The 21,965-nt window shown below is 40.1% G+C and overlaps 1 protein-coding gene across 6 annotated transcripts in view; it reads left to right on the top strand.

Annotated features, from left to right (window-relative positions):
- The window catches only part of LOC132836945 (cytosolic purine 5'-nucleotidase-like), an 84,675-nt gene that overhangs the window by 56,874 nt on the left and 5,836 nt on the right, over positions 1–21,965 (top strand). For 5 of the 6 annotated variants that reach the window (XM_060856531.1, XM_060856527.1, XM_060856528.1 and 2 more), the window contains exons 6-15: positions 636–693; positions 3,042–3,135; positions 4,415–4,468; positions 6,975–7,058; positions 14,225–14,266; positions 15,709–15,816; positions 16,629–16,695; positions 18,996–19,166; positions 20,240–20,291; positions 20,932–20,992. In XM_060856531.1, coding sequence (XP_060712514.1) covers positions 636–693; positions 3,042–3,135; positions 4,415–4,468; positions 6,975–7,058; positions 14,225–14,266; positions 15,709–15,816; positions 16,629–16,695; positions 18,996–19,166; positions 20,240–20,291; positions 20,932–20,992 — 791 coding nt within the window. The remainder of the gene's footprint in view (positions 1–635; positions 694–3,041; positions 3,136–4,414; positions 4,469–6,974; positions 7,059–14,224; positions 14,267–15,708; positions 15,817–16,628; positions 16,696–18,995; positions 19,167–20,239; positions 20,292–20,931; positions 20,993–21,965) is intronic. The other variant, XM_060856529.1, reaches the window with a different exon arrangement.

A 21,965-nucleotide genomic window follows, 5' to 3' on the forward strand; every position in this document is an offset into this window, starting at 1 on the left:
ACAGGCAAATGGATGTACATGGAATAGTGTAGGTGGGATGGGCTCCAGATTACTATGACAGGGCGGCGCAACATCGAGGGCTGAAGGGCCTGTACTGCGCTGTAATGTTCTACGTTCTATGTTCTATATTGGCTCCCTTTAGTTTGTGTGTCATTCGGTAATCTTGTAAATAAATTCTGTTTTGTTTAAAACTAAGTGGTTGAAATGCTTTGAGGGGGTCTGGCCTGGTCCATAACAAAACTGAGGCAGCCATTCAACTTTCCCCATTAAAGGGGGTCAGTTGCATTAAATGCCACATTCTAATGAGTCTTTCGCTTGCAGTATCACCGAACAGCAGTATCTGCTGTCGCTGTATGATACCAGTCTTCTCTCCACATTAGAAATGTGTGGATCCAAACCCCAATCCATACGCTCCAGTGCAATACAGAGGAGATGCTGTGATGTTTGAATTGTGGTATTTTAAATGAATCATAAATGTAAGGCCCTATCTGTTCTTCCAGGGTTATCTAAAAAGTCCCATAGCACGAGATGAAGAAGAGCAGACAAGTTCTGAGGGCATCCTGGCCAAAAAAATATCATTAGCTGAGTTCCGTGGAATTATTACATTGCCTCATAATGGACTTCTTCTGTTTCAGAAACCTACCTGTATGCCTGTTTAGTGGATTTCTTCATCAAGTGTTCCAAATACACCAGGTAACAGTACAGCTGATCATGTGTGCAATGTTGTCCATATTTTTCATTTTTTGACTTGAAACTGATCCCTGATGGAATTCCAGATGATTACTTTCCCTACAGTAATGTTCTTCAATGTTGTGTATTTTATTTGATTTGCAGGACCCAAACATGAAACCACAGTCACAGTAGGGATTGAAATTGCCCTTAGATCTTTGTTTAAATACCATTGTTTCCCTCCCTGCAATAGGATTGGATCAACACACAAAATGCCCAGGAGAATTTACTCAAGTGTGACCAGTCAGAGAAGAGAAAAAAGTTAAAGAGCAACTCTTCTGCACTGTCAACTTATCAGCTACAAACACAGGAAAAAATCAATCTAAAATTGGCAAGCAAACAGTTGAGAAAATTAGTGCTGAAGGAGTTGCTAGGAGACTGCCTTTTTCCAGAAGCTGAGGGCTGGAGTCTGAGGTCTGAGGGATTGTGAGGTGGGCCAAAGTTTGGGAGTGGGGGAATTAGGCTGAGAGCCACTGTACACTGGGTTACAGGGCCTTTTGCCACACCTAGAACTTCTGTCAGCTGAGTTCTGGGTGAGGGTGTCAGAGGAGAGCATGGGATCAGAGAAGGTGGTAGCAGGAGGGTTAGGAGAGGGAGCATAAGTTTTGGGGAGCGTGGAAGAAGGAGACTACAAAAGGTGTAAGTGAGAGGAGGAAAGCGTTGGCGAGGAGAGAAGGAACCTGCAAAAGGTCGAAGGAGGGAGAAAGAGACTGTGAGAAGATGTGGTAAGGAGAGAGAACAGTTTCAAATCTGCCAGCAAATGAATACTCTCTGAACTCAGATTCAAAAAACTTCAAATCACTTGGGAAATGAATTTCTTGCACAAAAATGTAGAACAGCTAGTTTAAGGTTGCATAAGGTTAGGAGCTTCAAAAAATTTGTTGAGAATCTGACTGTACTAAACATTGTCAATTGTTAAATTTAATAGTAAAATTGAGATCTGAGATCCAGTGAGTGAAGATGGAACTGCCTCATTTGTGGCAGTTTTGTGCATATGCGGTGAAAATGCCTTCAATTTGACCTTATCAGTCTGTGGATGGTGTGTTCAGGCTGATGGATTCTCATGTAGAAATATGTCAAGTATCTTTAAAAACATTTCTTAACTGATACCTGTGGTCTTGTACCAATTTAAACATTCTTCTGTCCTGGAAATTACTGCTGTCCTTGTGTTTTATAACTATAAATTTCACAATGAGTTGATGATTATTGAGAAGATTGATGAATTATGCTATTTCAGCTTCTATATCAGTCCAAATACCCCATTTGTCAACATAAATACAGAAAGTATTACTTTATGACAACGTTACCGAAAATGAGTTGGTGAGAATGAAAACATAGCCCCAAATCACACCCCTTCAGAAAATCTCAAGAGGCGAACAGTGGACACTTGTTGTTTGAAGAATTGCAAGCTCTCTCTCATTCCTTTACTGCAAATCTGGTTGAATATTCATCCGCTTCTATGCTATGTCTTATTCCTCACTGACATTATGAAAAATCACTCACAGATGTTAATCCACAGCTCTCCTTTTCCAGTGACCCTGAAATCCAAAATTGTTACTATGCTGTTCAATTTTCCTGATACAATTCAATACAAACTAAAATTATCCAATTTCACATCCTGGCTCTCAATTCTGTTTTCTTCTGTGAGTGCTTCTGCAAACTTAAGTTTCAAGTGCTCGGCCTTGGAATTCTACCCCAAGCTGATCTTGTAGCAGTACACTACCAAAGATTGCCAGCTTCCAATCTAATTTGTGCATTTATCACCTTAAGGCTCGTGTCTCAAACTCCACTCTACAGAAACAACTACTAATTCCAATGTCTTTTACCTTTACTGACTTTCCATTCTTTAAAGTGACATCAATCCTGCACTTTATTGACAAGTCTCTCTAAACCTTCCATGCTTTCTGACTCTGAAATTTTCACAAGTCTGATATCATTGCTTGGATCTGCTCCTTCTTGATTTCTAATGTGTGTGTTCCCGACATCTGACACACTGTTGGCGGAGCTTTGATCCACTGTTGATCCCCATTTCCAGATACTTTGCTTCACCAATTCTAAAAAAAAACTTCCCTGCATTTTTAATCACCTTCGTTCATTCTTAAACTCTGTGTAAGGCCCATGCAGACTCTGAAGCTATTTACTTTGTTCTGAGAACTCGTATAAATTGCAGTTGTGGAAATTAGTTTAATGGTCAGGAAATGAGGAGTTCAATATGGTTTTGTTGTAAATATTGGAAAGGACAACCAGTGATAAATAATATACCTCATGGAACTATGACATTGATTCTAATGCTTTGCTTTGTTCCTATCTAGCTGTGAGACTGGCTTTAAACGTGGTGACCTCTTCATATCATATCGGAACATGTTCCAGGATGTGCGAGACACAGTGGATTTCATTCATGATTCTGTAGGGTTTTCAAATTCATATTCTTGTTTGTTTGGGCAGTTGTATTGATGCTGTTGTTGTTACACAATAAGAATGTTTACAGTCTTAGTCATACTTTCAACAACAATTGAGATTCCTGAGCTCAACTCCCAGTTTTGTGAGCTCAGGATGACTGAAATCCCTTTCTTGTTCTCTCTCTCATTCTCTTTATGTTAAGATTTTCACACTATTTCTCTTGCTCCCATTCTTTCTCACTTGCTTTGTTGTTGGTTCTGTATCCATCTGCTTTTCTCTATAACTTTGTATTTCTGCACCGTTCATGAACTATCTATGTCTATTTCATACCATACATGTACCTGATAGAGCTTTGGAGGTATTTCCCTCCCTCACGGTCCTCGCTCTGGTCACTACCATTCTCTCTGTTGTTGTTCTCTGCTCTCTGTACTATCTATTGTGCCCTTTCTCTTGCGCGCTCTCTCTCTCTCTGTGTTGCTTTTTGTGTTTGTATCACTCTCTTGTATGTTTCTTTATCGATCCACCTTTGTCTCTTTGTTTGTGTCTATCTCTTTATTCCCCACAATTATCTTCCTTGTCGAATCATTCTAGTACATAGTGCCCCCTATTGATGATTAATTGTAGAAACATGCCACAATTTGGAAACATTCCTTTATTATTAAGGGCTCATTTTCCTGTTCTTTGGACCTGTGAAACCATTACAGCTGTGACACAAAATACAAGTAGATCTGGAGATGATTGATGCTTCATCCAATAAATGTAAGCCTGCTTTGGCACATGAAGAGGAACACAAACGTAAAGAAGTGCTTGCAGTTTTAGGCACAATCTTGATAGAGGGGGGTTTTCTCACCCCCCCCACCCCCCACCCCCACCACCACCACCACCACCACCACTGTTCCATTTCTGTGTTTGTTTACAAGTTAGACATTTGTTGTAAGGACAGCCCATAAGAAGAAGAATTCACGTTCTGTACTAATCTGTCCAATTAGATGATCACAGATGAGAAGGAGGCAAGGAATGCAAAATCTTTCAATGGTTGCGGTTCTGCATGAACCATTGGCAGGACTTAGTTTTCAGTCATTAAAATTTGTAAGGGGACAAACCTGATCTGGTTAGTATGTAACAGCGAGATATCAAAGATCCAAATCCACAAATCTGGGTTGTCTTTTGTCGGGTCATATGCATGTATACTGCCCCTAAACAAAAGAGCTGAAGCAGCTTTGAACAATGGCTGGTTGTGCTGAAGATTTTTGGAGTTGTTTCAGATTTTTCTCTGTTGCTGCAGGGGACTTTGAAGAAGAAAACTCTCGGAAACCTGGAAAAGTATGTGATGAAGGATGTGAGTAGAATATGTTTGTGCTTTGGTGTCCATTTCCTTCACTTCTTGGAAGGTCTACCATTGCTGAAAGCTTTGTGGCACAGTGGTTAGCACTGCTGTCTCACAGCACCTGAGACCCGGGTTCAATTCCCGCCTCAGGCGACTGACTGTGTGGAGTTTGCACGTTCTCCCCGTGTCTGCGTGGGTTTGCTCCGGTTTCCTCCCACAGTCCAAAGATGTGCGGGTCAGGTGAATTGGCCATGCTAAATTGCCCGTAGTGTTAGGTAAGGGGTAAATGTAGGGGTATGGGTGGGTTGCGCTTCGGCGGGTCGGTGTGGACATGTTGGGCCGAAGGGCCTGTTTCCACACTGTAAGTAATCTAATCTAATCTAAATGCCCAGAACGAAATAATTCTTTTGGAAATCTTTAAGAATATGCTGAATCATGTAATCAAAGAATAATACAGCACTCAAGCAAGCTATTCTGCCGATTAAATCTGCATGGCTCTTTCCAAAAGCCATTCTGTTGGTTGAATTCACAATCTCTTTCCCCATATCCTTGCAACTCTTTTTCCGCTGTGATATATCCAATTCTCTTTTTAAGGCTACTGGTGAAATTTTATGCATCTCATCATCACAACAGTGGTGCATGAGCAAGCTAACATGGTTTTTGGGAACATCTAAATTATAATGTGCTCTGGTCTGAGTAGATTTCTAATGCTTCTGGCTTTTCCAAAAGTTAACGCCAAATCTCTGAGACACAATTGCATGCAACCAGGAAGAAAATTAGAGGGACATTGAAGAACATACAATTATTTAATTTTCTATGAATGCTTATAGTCATTGCTTGTAAAAATATTGGAGATGGGGAAAAATATATTTTACTTTGTGGAACTGATGAAGCCAGAGGGCAACACAACAAATCAGAACAGGAGCCAAAGCTGATCCATATTTGACCCTTAAATTGTTCATTAGTGACCATTTAAGTGTCTTTTCCTGCCTTGGCTGCAATTTACCCAGTGTCAAGCAAACTTGCTCCCATGTCGCCTGCTAAACTGTGCAGCTTGCATGTTGTGCATGAGGGATTCCCTTGATCTGGACCTGCCCACTGAAAGCCACACTCTTGTCCTTGTTCCTGACCACCACAGTACTCCTCTTCCCGTGACATCCATTGTGAAACTGAACTCCACCACCCAATCCCTGATTCCCCACCCCAAACTTAACTGTCATGGGTGGTCCCTCAGTCTTGTGAGTCCAGTTGGTGCTGTGCTGGCAGTCCCTAGTGCAGCAGAGCTCTGGAGATGAAGGAGAGTTTACCTTGTTCAGGGGTTTTGGTAATGGATGCAATCATTTGCAATGAATGATGTGACTGTAGAAAATGGGATTAGTTACCCCATGCATTTTATATTCACTTCATGAAAGTACTTCATGAAATTATTGCGTTCAATTTGAAGTCCAATATATGTGTTTTGATCTGAGATGAACACATCGTTCATTGTTCACTTGATTCAGAGTGATTTTACACTGTCACTTGTTATGCAAACATCAAAGTGATCAGCTAATTCTTGTCCATACAGTGGTAAATATAGAGGTATCCTGATATTATAACCATGTCGCAAAGCATCCAGAAACTACTCCAGTCAGTGAGTTTCAAACTCCACAGGTGTTGCCCCCAAGTTGGACTCTGCAATTTTGGCGGGAGAGATGCATTGTTTAGACAGCAGAACATGAAACAGTCATGGGAATTGTGCCCTGTTGTCATGCTGACTATAATTTTGCCCCATTTATTTTGAAACCATTGTCCTCATATATAAAAAAGTACTTCTTATTCAAACAATTGAAACTTATCAGGCAATTAGTTTTACATTCAGTGATCCATCAACCCCCATACATGTTCAGAGTATAACTGATGGGATGGATTTTAACAGTAACTGGAAGAAGGAGACCTGAAAAGTTAGAAGCACACACCAATCATACCGCATCGAAATTCTGAGCATGCTCCCTCGGCCAGAAAGACTGGTAATTGGAAAATCATACTTTAGTTATGTTGCTGAGACAATTAAGTGCTGGAAAAAAGCTTTCAATACAAACCACATTTATTTAAAAACAAATAGAGCTATTCAACCCATCTAATCGCGTTTTGTGTTTAATGTCCACTCCACATGCACAGCTGTCCTAATTTGTGTTTGCACTCTGGCTCCAACTCTTTTATTCCTTTCTGTCACATCATAACTGTTGATGTAGTTTCTACACTGATTGCTCGTTCTGACAATATATTCCACAATCGTAATATATCCTGGTCTGTCCAAGTAAAAGTGTTTTCTACATCTTTCTCTGAAATCTTGTATTTATTTTTCATCAGTGTCCCATTGTTTGAGACTTAACAACTAATGAAAAGAATTTGTTGTTCCCTGCTCTATTCCATTGCTTTTCACAGTGAAACATTCCAACCACGTGGAAGCTTCTCTGGCCTAACAAAATTGCCACACTGACTAATTGAGTAGCAACTGACTGTTGTTCCCTTACAGCCTCGGTTGCCCGTGCTCCTCAGCCGAATGAAAGAAGTGGGAAAAATTTTCCTTGCCACCAACAGTGATTACTCCTATACAGACGTAAGTGTAAATTTTATTTCACTCTGTGCTTCCTGCAACTATCTGGTTTTTTAAAAAAAACTGCAAATAACTACAGAAAATCCAGGACTCAATCCAAGTTCGTCAGCATTTGCAAAGAGAAAAGACAGCTTAATGGAGTCACAACCAAAACACACCATTCTCTTTGCAGACTATACATCTTCTATTATAATATAAGATGCAAAAAGTTATGAGCTGATGGATCTGTCTGCGTGGGTTTTCTCCGGGTGCTCCAGTTTCCTCCCACAATCCAAAGATATGCAGGTTAGGTTAATTAGCCATTTTAAATTGCCCATACTGTTCAGGGATGAGTCAGTTAGGTGCATTAGTCAGGTGTAAATGTGTAATAATAGGTAGAGAAATAGGTCTGGGTGGATTACTCTTCTTAGGGTCGGTGTGGACTTGTTGGACCAAATGGTCTGTTTCCACACAGTAGAGATTCTATGATTCTGTGACTCGAATGCCATTCAATAAGGGAATGAGAGCAGATTCAGTAATAACTTTCAAGAGTATTAGTTAAAAACTTTAAGGTGTCATGGACCAGGCCAGACCCCATAAAACATTTCAAGAAGGAAGTCCAGATTCTAACTTTTCTAGTTGGATATTCCAGGAGTGATGCAGCTGGTCAAACAAAAAAGAATTTCAGTTTTAAGCAAAACAGAACTTATAGATATGTAAACAAAAGAAAACCGAATTTATAATAATACAACTATTTCAAAATACAACCGACATGAAAACGCAACTTAACAAAGAGCTACTCCAATTTCCTGCAAAATCCCCTCACATACCCCTTACCAAAAAAGGTAAATCAAACATAGGTTCTTACAGGAGAGAGATTCAGCATGAAGCTGTTTCCTTGGGTCCCCATCCAAAGCCTATCCAAAACTAGAAAAAACACTAAACTGGGTGAACTGGCCACTCCCGTTTCACTCTACAAGTGTTTCTAAAAAAAATTTAAAAGCCTTTTCAAGTAGTTACTTCCAGACATACCGGAACTTCTGCTTTTATACCTCTCGAAAAATAACCAAGGACAGAATAATCTTGTTAATGGAGCAGCATCATCACACCTCCCCTCTTAAAAAAAAGAACCATCGATATCCAAAGATGGCTTCATTCTAAAATCCCTTAATCTTACATTGTTAGTACACTACAACATATGTACGTTACATTGACTATAACCATGCAAACATGCACTAATCCATTCTGTTTCAGTCCATTTTACTTCCGCCACCAAATACCTCTGGTTCTCATCCAAGTCTCAATAATGCATTGGCAATCACATTTTCTTGTCCTGCTAGATGCACAATTTTCAAATTAAATGGCGGTCACAACAAGCTCCACCTAAACAGTCTGGAATTTTTGTTCTTGAATTTCTCTACAAACTTTAATGGGTATATATGATTGTCTCAGTTACATTACTGGTAACATGAATGTTGAAACGCCAACGCCAAGCTCAATGTCTCCTTCTCAACTGTCGAATATTTCTGCTGATGAATGTTCAATTTCCTGGAGAAATATCTGATAAGTCTTTCTATCTTTTTGTCATCTTCTCGCAACAGCACAGCACCGACACCCACATCACTCGCACCAATAGCCACCTTGAATGCTTTTGTGTAATTAGGTGTGGCTATTATTGGGGCGATGGTTAATGCAGCTTTCAAGCTGTCAAATGCTCTCTGACAGTTTGCTGTCCACTGGAACTTCTTGCCTTTCTTCAGTAATTTAATGAGTGGAGCAACCACACTGCTAAAATTTGGTACTAATTTCCAATAACACCCATTCAATCTCAGAAATCATAGTACTGCTCCTTTTGTTGATGGTAGATTAGATTCCCTGCAGTACGGAAACAGGCCCTTCAGCCAAACAAGTCCACACCAACCCACCCAGACCCATTCCTCTGCCCTATATTTACCCCTGACTAATGCACCTAACCCTGTAGGCAATTTAGCCAATTCACCTGACTTGCACATCTTTGGATTGTGGGAGGAAACCCATGCAGACATGGGGAGAATATGCAAACTCCACACAGACAGTCACCCGAGGCTGGAATTTAACTTGGGTCCCTGGCTCTGTGAGGCAGCAGTGCTAACCACTGGTATGGGAAACTCTTCAGTTACCTTTTGTTTTTGCATTCCATGGGGCCACTTGTCCATATCCAATAACATGGCCATGAAGGTGGTATGGGCTTTGGCAAATTCACTCTTAGCTAGGTTTATTACCAAACCTGCTTCCCAAAGTTGATTGAATAATTTTAATAAATGTTGCAAATGTTCCTTTACATGTGACTAAAAATCACGAGGTCATTAGCATAAACGAGACAATTGGTTAGTCTTTGAAATGTGGTTGGTGCATTTTTCATACTAAATGGCATGACTTTAATTTGATATAGTCCAGTTGGCGGTACAAAAGCTGAAATTGTCTTTGCTCTTTCTGACAAAGATACCTGCTAGTCTGAGCAAGTCCAGCTTTGAAATATAATTGCTCGTCCCACCTATTCAATACACTCTTCCAAACATGGAATCGGATACAAATCAGACTTTGTCACTGCATTGACTTTGCGATTAAACTTTCCTGTTTAAGTGTCAGTTTATGAATTTCAAACTCTCTTTTTTCCTTTCTTCTCTCTCTCTTTCTATGTCTTCTCTCTTTCTTTTTTCCCTTTGTTCTCTCTCTCTTTTCTTTTTGTATTTCCTCTGCTTTTAATCATAATCCTTTGCCACTAACTCAATCTGCTTCATTCTCAACTGAATTTTAACCATCTCTGAAGATTCTGATGGCACTTCCAGCAAATTTAAATGCTGAGCTCTTGCTGTGATTATCTCTCCTTTTCTTATGGGCAAAGGTAGCTCCAACTACAACTTGACTATCAATTCCAGTAGCTTTCCCTTGTTCACCCTTTATAAAGCCCCCTAAGTCACTTCTTCCACCCCCAGAAAACTCTTAGTGAGTGAAAGAGCCATTACTATTCCAAGCACTATTTAGCTTGTGACAAAGTAGATAGCTGTTCCCAAGAACTGATAGAGGAAAAGTGGATCAAATGGCACCCTGTCCTGTGTCAATCTGATTCTTTTTGAAATACTGAAAAGCTATCCTGTCTTTTGCATTTGTGGTAACTGTCTATTTAGTAGTCGATTGCACCCATTCTTTCTTGTTATGTATTCATGTGCAGTCATTGTGAGCCAACATCAATCGATGGTGGAGAACATAACCTCCCAACCATTTAAAGTAGGAAACGCATATGCAGCAATACTGACAGCACAGTGATAAAACTGCTGTGTCATGTATCAATGCCTGTGGATTTAGATTTGTCGTGCTGATAGTTTCTGCAATAAACTTGGAGGTTCCTCATAATATGGTCTGCTCTAATGCAAAATCCAGTAGATAAAATAAAGAATTTCAGATGCTGGAGATCTTAAACAGAAGTAGAAATTACTGGTAAAACTCAACAGGTCTGGCAGCACACTATCATAATATATGTCTGCCTGGGACCTCAAAAATTTAATTCTGCCATTATGGTCAAAATTGTTCTCCCACAATGAACATAACCACCCACTGAAGGAAAATGAAAAGCAGCCATTTAATTAGTCGATTGATTTGATATTGCACCTACCTTTTTCATTATTTTGGATGTAGGAATCACGAACTGGAGGGATACAATTGCATTATCAGACCAAACATGAAAGGGTCATGCAACACAGCAGCTATGAAATAAGAAGTCACAGCTAAAGCTTGCCCTTGAGATATGGACCCTGTCGCCTGCTATTGCAAGATCCCAGTGTCCTTTCATTCAGTCCTCCACACAGTTACCAGTATGTGAGTTGAAACATTTGGAAAAAATCTCACACACCATCTCTGTCACCCAGCTGTGACCCTCAGATGGTGTCCCAAGAATCTATCAATAGTCCCTTCTCATTTGTCAGCTACATGTTGTCCTTAGTGGCATTGATCAAGCAGCACTGGTTTTCATATGAATTCTAGTAACCCACAACTACAAACATCTGATGTCTGTATCCTAACTCACACCAAATCCATTTAACCATCACTCTTGTGTTCACTGATTTAGAGTGCTCCTGGTGATGCAATGCCTTGATGTTAAGATACCCATCCTTATTTATGAAACCCTCCATGGCTTTTCCTTTCTATGTTTGTACTCTCCTTGAGTCCTAAAACTTCTGTGCTCCATTAATTGTAATATTTTGAGCATCCCTGATTTAATTGCTTCATACTAGTACACACTTCAGCTGCAAGGCACTAAAATCTGAAATTCCTTCCTCATACTTCTCTGTTTCCTCATTAAAGACACTTCTGAAAACCCATGTGTCTATAGCCAATGTCACAGTCTTCAATGACACCTCTGTAAAACACCTGAAGATGTTTTATGATGTTAAAAGTGCTCTCGAAACAGAAGAAAATTTTGAGGACTTAAACCTGAGATCCATCTTGTCCTGTGAGCTGAATACAACTTGTGCTGCATGGTACTGTTTGAAGATAGTACCAGACAGACTGTTTATTTATGTCATTCTTCTTTATGAGACATTGCTACATGCAAATTAGTGAGTACATTTCTTTCCCTGGCAACAACGATCACATTTCAAATGTACTTCATTGACTTTGAAAGTATTTGAGATGTCCTTGGATTGTGAAAGCTGCCATATAAATGTAGGCTCCAGGTTTTGGTACTGAGCCATCTCACTCCAAAGACTGTTTTATCCAATTTGTTAAGAATTTAAAATTAATGTAAAGAGACAACTCACCAGCATGCCCCGAGTAGTTTCTTGGTACAGACGCACAGGCAAAAATCTCTGAACAGCAATCATGAATCAATCCGTGGCTGATCTTGCCTTTGCAAACCTAAGCAAACACAGTTACAGGATTTCCATTATCACTATGGCTGCCTTCAATTACCTTGGCAAAGAACACAAATAGGTTCTGAACATTAGAAGTAGGAGCTGTCCAGTCAGCTGCTCAGACTTGCTCCACTTAAGCTTCATTTACCCTGAAACCTGGAGAAATTTGATACAGAGCAGACTGGATCAAGTCACTAAGCAATGGAAAGGTACAAAATGTTCAATTACGTTCATATGTTAATAATTATCAAACTAATTTGCTTCGCATATGCTTCATTGAAAATATTTTTGTTTTAAATCTGTAAAATTAATGCTGACATTAATATCTATCACTCTGAAACATGGATATTCCTGGAGAGTGAGATGATGAGAAGCATTTTCTATAAATTGTGTGGAATGAGGTCACGTAGGATGTTAAAATGTTTAAAAATCTAAACTCTGACTCCAGTCCACTTCTTGGTTGCCTTTCTTCATTTATAAAGAACTGAGGAGGGAAACACAACCAAACTGATTCCAGGAGGTGGATTGGTCATTTACACATCATAACAAGGTTCCATGCCTGAGATTTCATCTGTATTTTAAATTTAACTCTGGCCAGTTAGGTTTCATTGCCTTAGGAGGACCAGAAGCTAATGTGCAACAGGGGTGGATCCAGCAGGTTAGCTTTTTGCGAAGCTAATGGATACAGCTTTCCTGCTTGTGTGCTTCGCTGCTATGATCAGATAATTTGAACAATTCCCTGCTGAGCCACAGTTTTCCTCGCTCCTTTCCATTCTTGGGGGCACTTGTACCCAAGGTCTATCCCCCTGATTACCTCGAACTGGCTGACTGCAGCTGGGGTAAGGAGATGAAAATTAAATCAGATCCTGCCTTAAATTCAGCAGAATCTGAAGCAAACTTTTCCCTGCCAGCCTCCAAGCTCAGATTGGCATCTATGTTTCTTCGTTAAAAAGTGTGGCACTGGAAAAGCACAGTAGGTCAGGCAGCATCCAAGGAGCAGGAGAGTTGACGTTTCAGGCATAAGCATCGACCGTCTTGCTCCTCGATGCTACTTGACCTACAGTGCTTTTCCAGCGCCACACTGTTTGACTCTGGTCTTCAGCATCTGCAGCCCTCACTTGCACCTATGTTTCTTCGCTCATGGAGCATATTATCATAACAGGGGAAATGTTTCATTCTTGCATTAGTCATCGAGATGTAATTACGGATCATCGAATCCAAGTTATGCTGATAGGAGTTCTGCTGATCAGTTGAAAAAGATATGATTTTTGTGGAACTGTATCTTAGCAGAAATTGGTGATGTGTAATTTTTGATGAATATTATGAAGGGTTTCTCATTGTGAACCCTATCGACATTTTTTGAGCTATTTTCACTCATTTAACTATACACCATGAACCTCTGGTTCCCTGTTTAGTGTGTTCTTCCATTTGCCACAGTCAGAAGTACTGACAACTGTCTGGACCTCCCAGGATTCCTGGCACCTACATCATCTTTAAAGCCATCTGTTCACCCTTTCAAGTGTTGGCATTTGGCAGCTGTGCTGCCCAATTAATTTTATTTGTCTGGGCATGTTGGACAGAAGGTAATTGGCATCCTGTTTTGCAGACATGGACCTGTAGGTCCTTCTGGGTAGGATTCTATGTGGTCACTTACCATTTGTGACTGATGGAGGTCTCGAGGATCAAGTCATAGAGTTACATAGCATGAAAAAAGACCCTTCGGTCCAACTTGTCCACACTGACCAGATACCTGAAAATGATCTCGTTCATTTGCCAACAGTTGACCCACATCCTCTAAACCCGCGTGATGAGTTGGCGTAGCCAAATTCCTGCTCCAATTTTCATGATGGTTATTATCACCATTTCGGTTCTGTCTGGCAGGTGGGAGGATGGGAAACTGAAATAAGGTTATGAAATTATGTGAATTTAAAACATGCCTTTCACTAGCAAGAATCTCATATCACTTCAAAATGGGACTTCTTGGTTTTGATGCTGAGAAGATCCTCACTGCCAATCTTACATGTTCCCACCAATGAGCACCTTGTGCAGTGGCTGGGAAGATTCTATTTTGAAATTGTGCCAACTTCACAGGTAAATGTTTGAAACACTTGTTGTTGAAAGTTGCATATGAACAGCACTTATTGGGGGTCACTGGCACTCGTGCAGGTAGTAGATTTTTAAACATTTAAACATGTTCATAGTTGCTCATAGTGTTAGTCCAATTGGCAGCAAGTAAACAGCACAATTAACCCTCAAACACGTGATTTGCTTGTGCTCATCCTCATTACTTTTCTTTTGCAGGCAATAATGAAATATTTGTTTGATTCCCCGCATGGGCCAAAGGTAAAATTCCAAACCACTGCAGCACATACATCACAGATGGAAGCTGACAATATAATGGTCTGCACACAAAACGCAGCAGTGGGTAATCGGGGTTCACAATGGGTATATCTGAAAAAGGTACATCTTGTTTGAAATAATCAGACAAGGAAACTATCAATTTACAACTAAAATAAAATGACATGGGGACTTGAAATCATGGAGGGAGAAATGATGCATCACAGTACAAATCATGAAATATTTAAGATCTTGAAGGTAAATGACTGAGTGGATGCTGAAAGATTATTTCCCATCCTAGGGAAGATGAGTACAAGGGGACACAGTTGAAGAAAAAGTGATCTTCATTTTAAAACAGAAAGGAGGAAAACATTTTTTTTTCTCAGTTTTTGGAGCTGTATTTGAACCATCATTTGAACCTGGAGGCAGGATCAATGTGTATTTTTCAGATAAACTTGGATAAATTCTTGACTAACATGGGAGTTGAAGGTTTTGGGGATAGATGGAAATGCGGAATTGAATTCCTCCTTTCTGTTTCATTGACCCCCTGTAATTTCCAGCTAATACTTTCAAATATTGGTGTAAGGACACAATGGGCCTGATACAGGCAAGGAAGTATGAGTCTTCCTCTCTTTATCACTCTGACTTCCTGTTCCCGTGGTCAGGAATTGCCCACCTTCATTAGGAATATTGCCCTGTGGCAACTCCCTTGCTGGACTGACTGCAGCACTTCTTTATAATTCCTATATTCCTTTAACGCACCTTGGGGAGCATTGAAAAATATACATTTCTCCCTCTCTGCCACATATTGTACCTTCTGAGTTTCAATGACACAAGTGTAGACAAGTGCACATTGATGTTACCCTTGTCATCTTCAGGATCTGAGTTCTTTGTTCATGAAATGCAGCAAAACTAAACTCATTCTCAATGCTTGTGGTGATCTGCATCCACAATCTGCCAATCATAAAACACTGAATTTGTACAGTATTTCTTTGAGCCAGTTAGAAGCCAGTAACAATTTTATGTTTTTATAATATTTTAAGGTTGTGACACCATTGCAAGCCCTCAGCAAGCGATATTAAGTAAAATTTCAGACCAGAACAGAAAAAGAAATATGATGACAGATGACAAAATGTTTGGGCAATTAAGTCTGTTCAAGAAGGAAAGAAAGGCAGAGAAGTTTAGGGAGAGATTCCATAATGTAGGCCTCAGATAAATGAATGCATAGTGTAAAATGTTGGAGCAATGAAAATCAAAGTGGTGCAAGAGGCCTGAATTAAAGGAGCTGAAAAGGCTTGCTGGATTTGAGGAGTTCACAGATTTGGGAGAGCAAAGTCACGGAAAGGCAGGGAAACAAGCATGACAATTGTCAGATTGAAATATTTCCAAAACCTAATGTTGGTCAGCAAATTCTAACATCTGATATTTTCTTCTTTTTCTGTTACCAGTCTGGTACATTGCATGTCTCCTGGCATTCCTACTTTGACCTGATTTTAGTCGATGCAAGGAAACCTCTATTCTTTGGAGAAGGAACCATTCTCAGACTAGTTGACACTGTGAGTAATGGAGCTCTGTTTCAATGACAAAGACAGAGTGTAAATCAGAAGGGTCAAATTTTTCATCCCACCCACTCAAGGCAGACACTTCTTGCTGATTGTCTGAGACCTACCTTTACATTACATCCCACTGCATTACAAGCAGCAGACCAGACATCCGTCATCCCTCCATCCCAAGGAAACTCCAAAGAGATTTTCATCATTTTATTGACATGATGTGGAGGTGGACAAAATCACAAGTCACATGATGCCAGGTTATAGTCCAACAGGTTTATTTGCAATTTCAAGCTTTCAGAGCATTGTTCATTTGTCATTTCACCTGACGTAGAAGCAGTGCTCAGAAAGCTTGCAATTTGAAATAAACCTGTTGGACTATAACCTGGCATTGTGTGACTTCTCATTTTATTGACACAAAGACTTTAATGCTGCTGATACCTATAAGTGATGTATGGAGTAGAACTGCACACTTCTCTGGGACAAAGTCTGGGGAGATGTCATCATATTACCTCTCACCTGCAACTGCCCCTCACCCAACATATCGGTCATTGTGAAACCCCATTTTCCTATGGCTCTTCTAGGTGTCCCTTTGCTAACTTAAAACTCTGGTCATGCTCACCATTAAGCAGTGCTACTGAATATGTTCTGCCAAAAATTCTACTGAATGGTTTGAATATTTTATTCTCAAGCTAGAAAGTAAAAAGTAGAAATAAATTACATACCTTTTTGTACAAACTATTTAATGTCAAAATTTCCTCAGTGATTTCAGCAATTGGTGGCAGAATATTTATTTGTTCATTTGCATTATATTGCAGGAATCTGGAAAGCTTCGAATTGGCACTTACACAGGCCCTTTGCAAAATGGTATTGTTTATTCTGGAGGTGAGTCCTCTGTGCCATCAGGTTGATTCTTACACAATTGCATATATTCACTATCAGCACAATGAATGTGTATAATGTGAGAGCATTGAGGACGACACTCTACAGACGACTGTAATTAATTATTAAAAATGGGCAGCTCAAATATTTGAGTAAGTCCTGCTGGCCTCTGGTCATGTCAGTGAACTGAAGGATAGTTTTACGTTACATATTTGCTGACTTGAGGGGAGGCAGTGGCCTAATAGTATTATAACTGAACTGTTAATCCAGAGACCCAGGCAATGTTCTGGGGACCTGGGTTTGAAACCTGCCATGGCAAATTGTGGAATTTGAATTCAATAAAATCTGGAATTAAGTATATAAAAATTACCCTGAATCGGAATTGTTGGAGAAAAGTGTCAGGGAAAATCCCACCTGGTTCACTAATGTTCTTCAAAGAAGGAAACTGCTGTACTTATCTGGTCTGGCTTACATGTGACTCAAGAACCATAGCAATGTGGTTGATTCTAAACTTCCTTCTTGGTAATTAAGGATGGGCAGTAAATGCTGGCCTAGCCAGTGATGCCCACGTCCGATGAATGAAATATAAAAAACTTCTGGATGTCATTTCACCGTGAGGCCCCATCCAATCCAAAACATTGGCTCAGATACATTTCCTCCTTGACTCAATACAATATCTAACACATCTGATCACCTATTCAAGTTTTTAAAACAAGCTGCTGAGGAATCCAGTCCAATGATTCCTGTTTTGATTGATGCAGATTGCACACTCAATCCTCACAGAGGTACATCCTTACGAAAACCTAAACAAAGCTGACAAGTCTGCAAAGCCATACAACTGGAATTTAACAAATAAAATGCTAGAAAACTTTTCATTGCCATGTCTCGAACTGGCTGGAATGAATGCCATTTCATGTGGTCTTGATGTAATGCATGACCATTCAATCACTAACACTGAATAAGAGAAGATCTGCCTGGTCCAAAGATTTGCATTACCAAGTACCAAAGATCTTCCTACTTGGCGGTGATCCTTTCAAAGTGGGCAAAATGCCTAAAGATGTAAGATGTGGCCCAATTGGGCCTCACTGCGTGTTCTGAGACACCAACTTTACTGCCAACCTTCCCGCCTTGCACAGGGAACACAACAGGAGGCCTGGAAGACTTTGTTTTCTCCTCCCAATGCTTTTCATTGCCATTTCAGTAGCAATCCAATCTCCCCACCTGCCCCAAAAAAGTCCTGGAAAATTCAGTACAATGTGTTCCACTGCCTTGAAGACAGTACGGCCTGTGTTGTTAGCTGGATGTCATTGTTTTCTTCAGGGGATTACATGGAGTCCGAATCACAATTATTATGGTGTAGAAGGAGGCTAATCAGTTCATCATGCTAATCAGTACTGGCTCTCTTATCTCATCCAACTTGATTTTCTAGTGCTGATATCCTGCCTTTTCCCCATATCCCTGCACACCAGTGTGAAAAGCAGAACATCTTCTGTCCTTTTGAATGAATCAACTTAACTTGCCTCCGTCATATTTTCAGGCAGTGCTTTCCACACCCTAACAACTTGCATTGTGATTTAGCTTTCTCAAACATCAGCTTTGCTTTGAGAAATCTCAAGGTCTTGTCAGCCTACAAACAGAAAGAGAATGGTTTAAGGAGGAGTCAGGCTGATCAGAGACCAAAAAGGGGATTTACAGATTAAGGCTGTGGGCATGGCTGAGGTTTTAAATGAACACTTTGCACCTGTATGTGCAAAAGAGGAGGATGCTTCTCAGACCATGATGCACTGTTGAGCCCAAGCGGTGAGAGATCACCTAATTGACAGCCATTTTCCATGACCTGGGTTTTCAGTATGCGTGATTGTTTCACATTGCTGATGTGGCAAACAGCTCCACAACAAGTACAAAAGGATGTGGTGGACCTTCTGATTTTTTGCTGAATAAGTATCTCGGTGTCCATCTGATTGTACGGTTGAATTTTTTGAGGAATTCCCCCTTTCAATTATGTACATGTTACTTGTCCTGCTGACTGTTAGGGACAAACTCAGCAAGTATACTGTACACTGACAGTGCACTGACATTGCGTGGCATACCTGCTTATCTAATAGCGCAATTGACCAAGAAAAGTGTTCAAAAATTTGGCTGTATTATTAATTCTGTGAAAAGTGGAAGACTGTGGGAAAAACATCACTCCAAACCATGGTGGTCTGTGCACCATGAATCTCACTCAGCAAAACACTTTCAATGAAAATGGGAACTTTTTGCCTGATGGATTGATGAAAGATTCTCTGTGAATGTTGTTCTAGGGTCTTCAGATATGATCTGCGACCTTTTGGGGGTAAAGGGCAAAGAGATTTTGTACATTGGAAATCACATTTTTGGTGACATCCTCAAATCCAAGAAGCGGCAGGGTTGGAGAACATTCCTGGTTGTGCCTGAACTGGCACATGAGCTGCAGGTCTGGACAGAGAAGAGCAGTAAGTACAAGCTATGTGGAGTTGGAGGCACATTCAATTTTCTGCCATTCTCAATTTGTTAGTAGCTAACAGCATTCAGATCTGCATTTAAGTGCAGAGCAGACAGGCTATATGAGTCAAGATTCAATAAGAAATGAATGTATGGAGTCCAGATATTGTGCAAATCTGAACCCATATTTTACACTTTCAAGTCAAGAGGGCAAATCTGAGTGCATTAGGTACAGAATTAGTTTACCCATTCACCACAGGACCTGGCTCCTCAAAATTCGTATTCACAATCCTGCACTCACGTTTGATTTGATGCAGTTAAGCACCCCTTTGCTGCTGTTCCTCTGTTCTTCAGCTTGGTGAAACTGCTCATACTTGCTTTCCTCTTCCTATCTGTTTGTAGCAGGAGTGTCTTGTGTGAATTGCTTGTTCTGGAATCCTTCAATACTCTGTCATTGGCTGACTCATTTTCTTCATTGACATATTGTTCCCAAGCGACACATGGTCTCCACATGTGCATTAGCATTCAACTTGATGTCTTGTGCTGGTAGTCATCCATGCTTTTGTATCTCTGACCCAAAGTACTCCTTGCCACAGTTTATATCCTTGTAATCTTTATTGAGATCTGAGTCTCTTAAAGCCTCCAACTTAACGTTGCCACCCTTGTTTTTAGATTGTTTCACATTTTTTTCCTTTGCTTATCTTGATGACAACTTCCCTACCCATTCTGTCTGATCCTTTTCTGCATCTCCAATTCCATTTTCCCGACAATTGCCAGCTATGCTTTCAGCCACCTTGATCCTATACTCTGAAATGGCATTCCTAAGTCCTTCAACATTTTCACCATTTTCTCTCTCTTTCAGGCCTTAAAACACACATGTTTGACAAAGCATTTGCTCAGCAGCCCTCATCTTTATTGCTTTAACTTGGCAGTCATTTAACTGTCTTCGTTTATGTGACCATTTTGGGATGATTTTCTATGGTGTGGACAGTGTAGAAATGTAATTTATTCTTGTGTGATTCTCACTGGTGTAGCTGTTTATGATATTAAGCAGCATTTCACCTTTTCTTGTCCTTTTTCTCAGGACTTTTCGAAGAACTTAGGAACCTTGATATGTTTGTGGCAAATATTTACAAGTAAGTGAGCAAAAATGTCTAAATTTGTGAGGGACTCTTTTCACTGAGCACAAGATTGAAATATTTCAGAAAGTGAACTCAATCCCGACTGAGAAGCTGGAGTTTGCTAAAAAAAACTGCATTAATAGATGAAAACTAGCCTATAAAACCCTGACCAGGAAAGATCTGCCTTGGAGCAACTTTGACCAAAGGTGTCAAAATGCTCTTGAATCTTTTAATTTGAAGTTGACACTGTGGTGCTGGAAAAGCACAGCAGGTCAGGCAGCATCCGAGGAGCAGAAGAATAGACATTTCAGGCCCAAGCCCTTCATCAAAATTCCTGATAAACGGCTTATGCCTGAAACATCGATTCTCCTGCTCCTCGGATGCTGCCTGGCCTGCTGTGCTTTTCCAGCACCACACTCGACTCTTCTCCAGCATCTGCAGTCCTCACTTTCTCCTTTTAGTGTGAAGATTGTCAGCAATACAAGTGACTAAAACCTGAAGAATGAAACTGCGTCATTTTGAATGAAGATGCATATTTTGGAAGTGCCTTCTTGCTGAATAAGTTGTAAACATATTCTTGTCTAAAATGTTGTGTTGGTAAAGATAGGACAATGTTAAAATTACCTTGACATAATATTTGTTTCTGTTATGCCAGGAATCTGGACAGTAGCAGCAATGAACGTCCTGATATCACCTTAATTCGGAGACAAATAAAAGTAAGAACTGCATTCCCACTCTCAAACAGTCGAAACCTGGTCATCATGTTCAGTCAACAACAAGGAAGTCATTGAAATATATGATTCTCATTTAGAAATATGTGTTGGACACATTTGGTTTGTGAAAGTCAAAGAACAAGACTGAATTAATCTGTCTGAAGGTCATTAAATGCTGCAATAAGCACCTATCTGCCTGCACGAAGTAAGCTGATATGCAGATATCAAAACATGACTCAATTAAACCTGAAATACAGACGTGTTGGAGTTGGATTGCAGTTGCAATATAGATTTGATTCATTTTTGCCAGCCACCTATTGCTGGGAGTTCCTACTCTGAGTTACTACAGAGCCAGTATTGTAAACTAACAGAGTGCTTATCAGGGCTACTTCATGTCAGATAGTCATTAACAGTAAGTTGTGTCAAAATTTCTAAAAGTCATATTGAAACTATGCAGTAGTTTGATAAGGCTTTAATCTGGACCATATACATTTCTGGTCAAACTGGTGTTATTTCAAGAATGAGAGATGTGCACAGCTGATCCCATGAAACAGAAGGAAGAGATGGCAGGAACAACTTGATAACCTCCAGCCTTTGTAATCAAGATGAGGTATCTCAGTGAAGACCTTACAGAGCTAGGTATGATATGTAATGAGATAAGGAATGTGAACCCCGGAAGATTTTCACATACACCAGGACAGTAGAAAGGAAGAAGCGTGCTCAGAACTTTAAAGCCAAGCTCAGACCAGGTACCTGGAAATGTTTCTTTACATTGATGGTGAGAAGTAGTTGTCAGGAAAATGTGAGTCCTTGCTGTGAATTCACAGTCAGGACCAGTGAGATGTAATAATTAGAAGATGGCAAGACTGATTATTCTTAGAGAATAAGATCCAAGGGGCTGAACATCCTTCGATATACAAGTCTTTTGTTGTGAATCTATTTGGTGAGAGCTTCAGGTATTTCTTTCACTTTTTAA

Source organism: Hemiscyllium ocellatum, chromosome 48 (assembly GCF_020745735.1).
Source record: "Hemiscyllium ocellatum isolate sHemOce1 chromosome 48, sHemOce1.pat.X.cur, whole genome shotgun sequence".
In the NCBI taxonomy this organism is placed as follows: Eukaryota; Metazoa; Chordata; class Chondrichthyes; order Orectolobiformes; family Hemiscylliidae; genus Hemiscyllium; species Hemiscyllium ocellatum.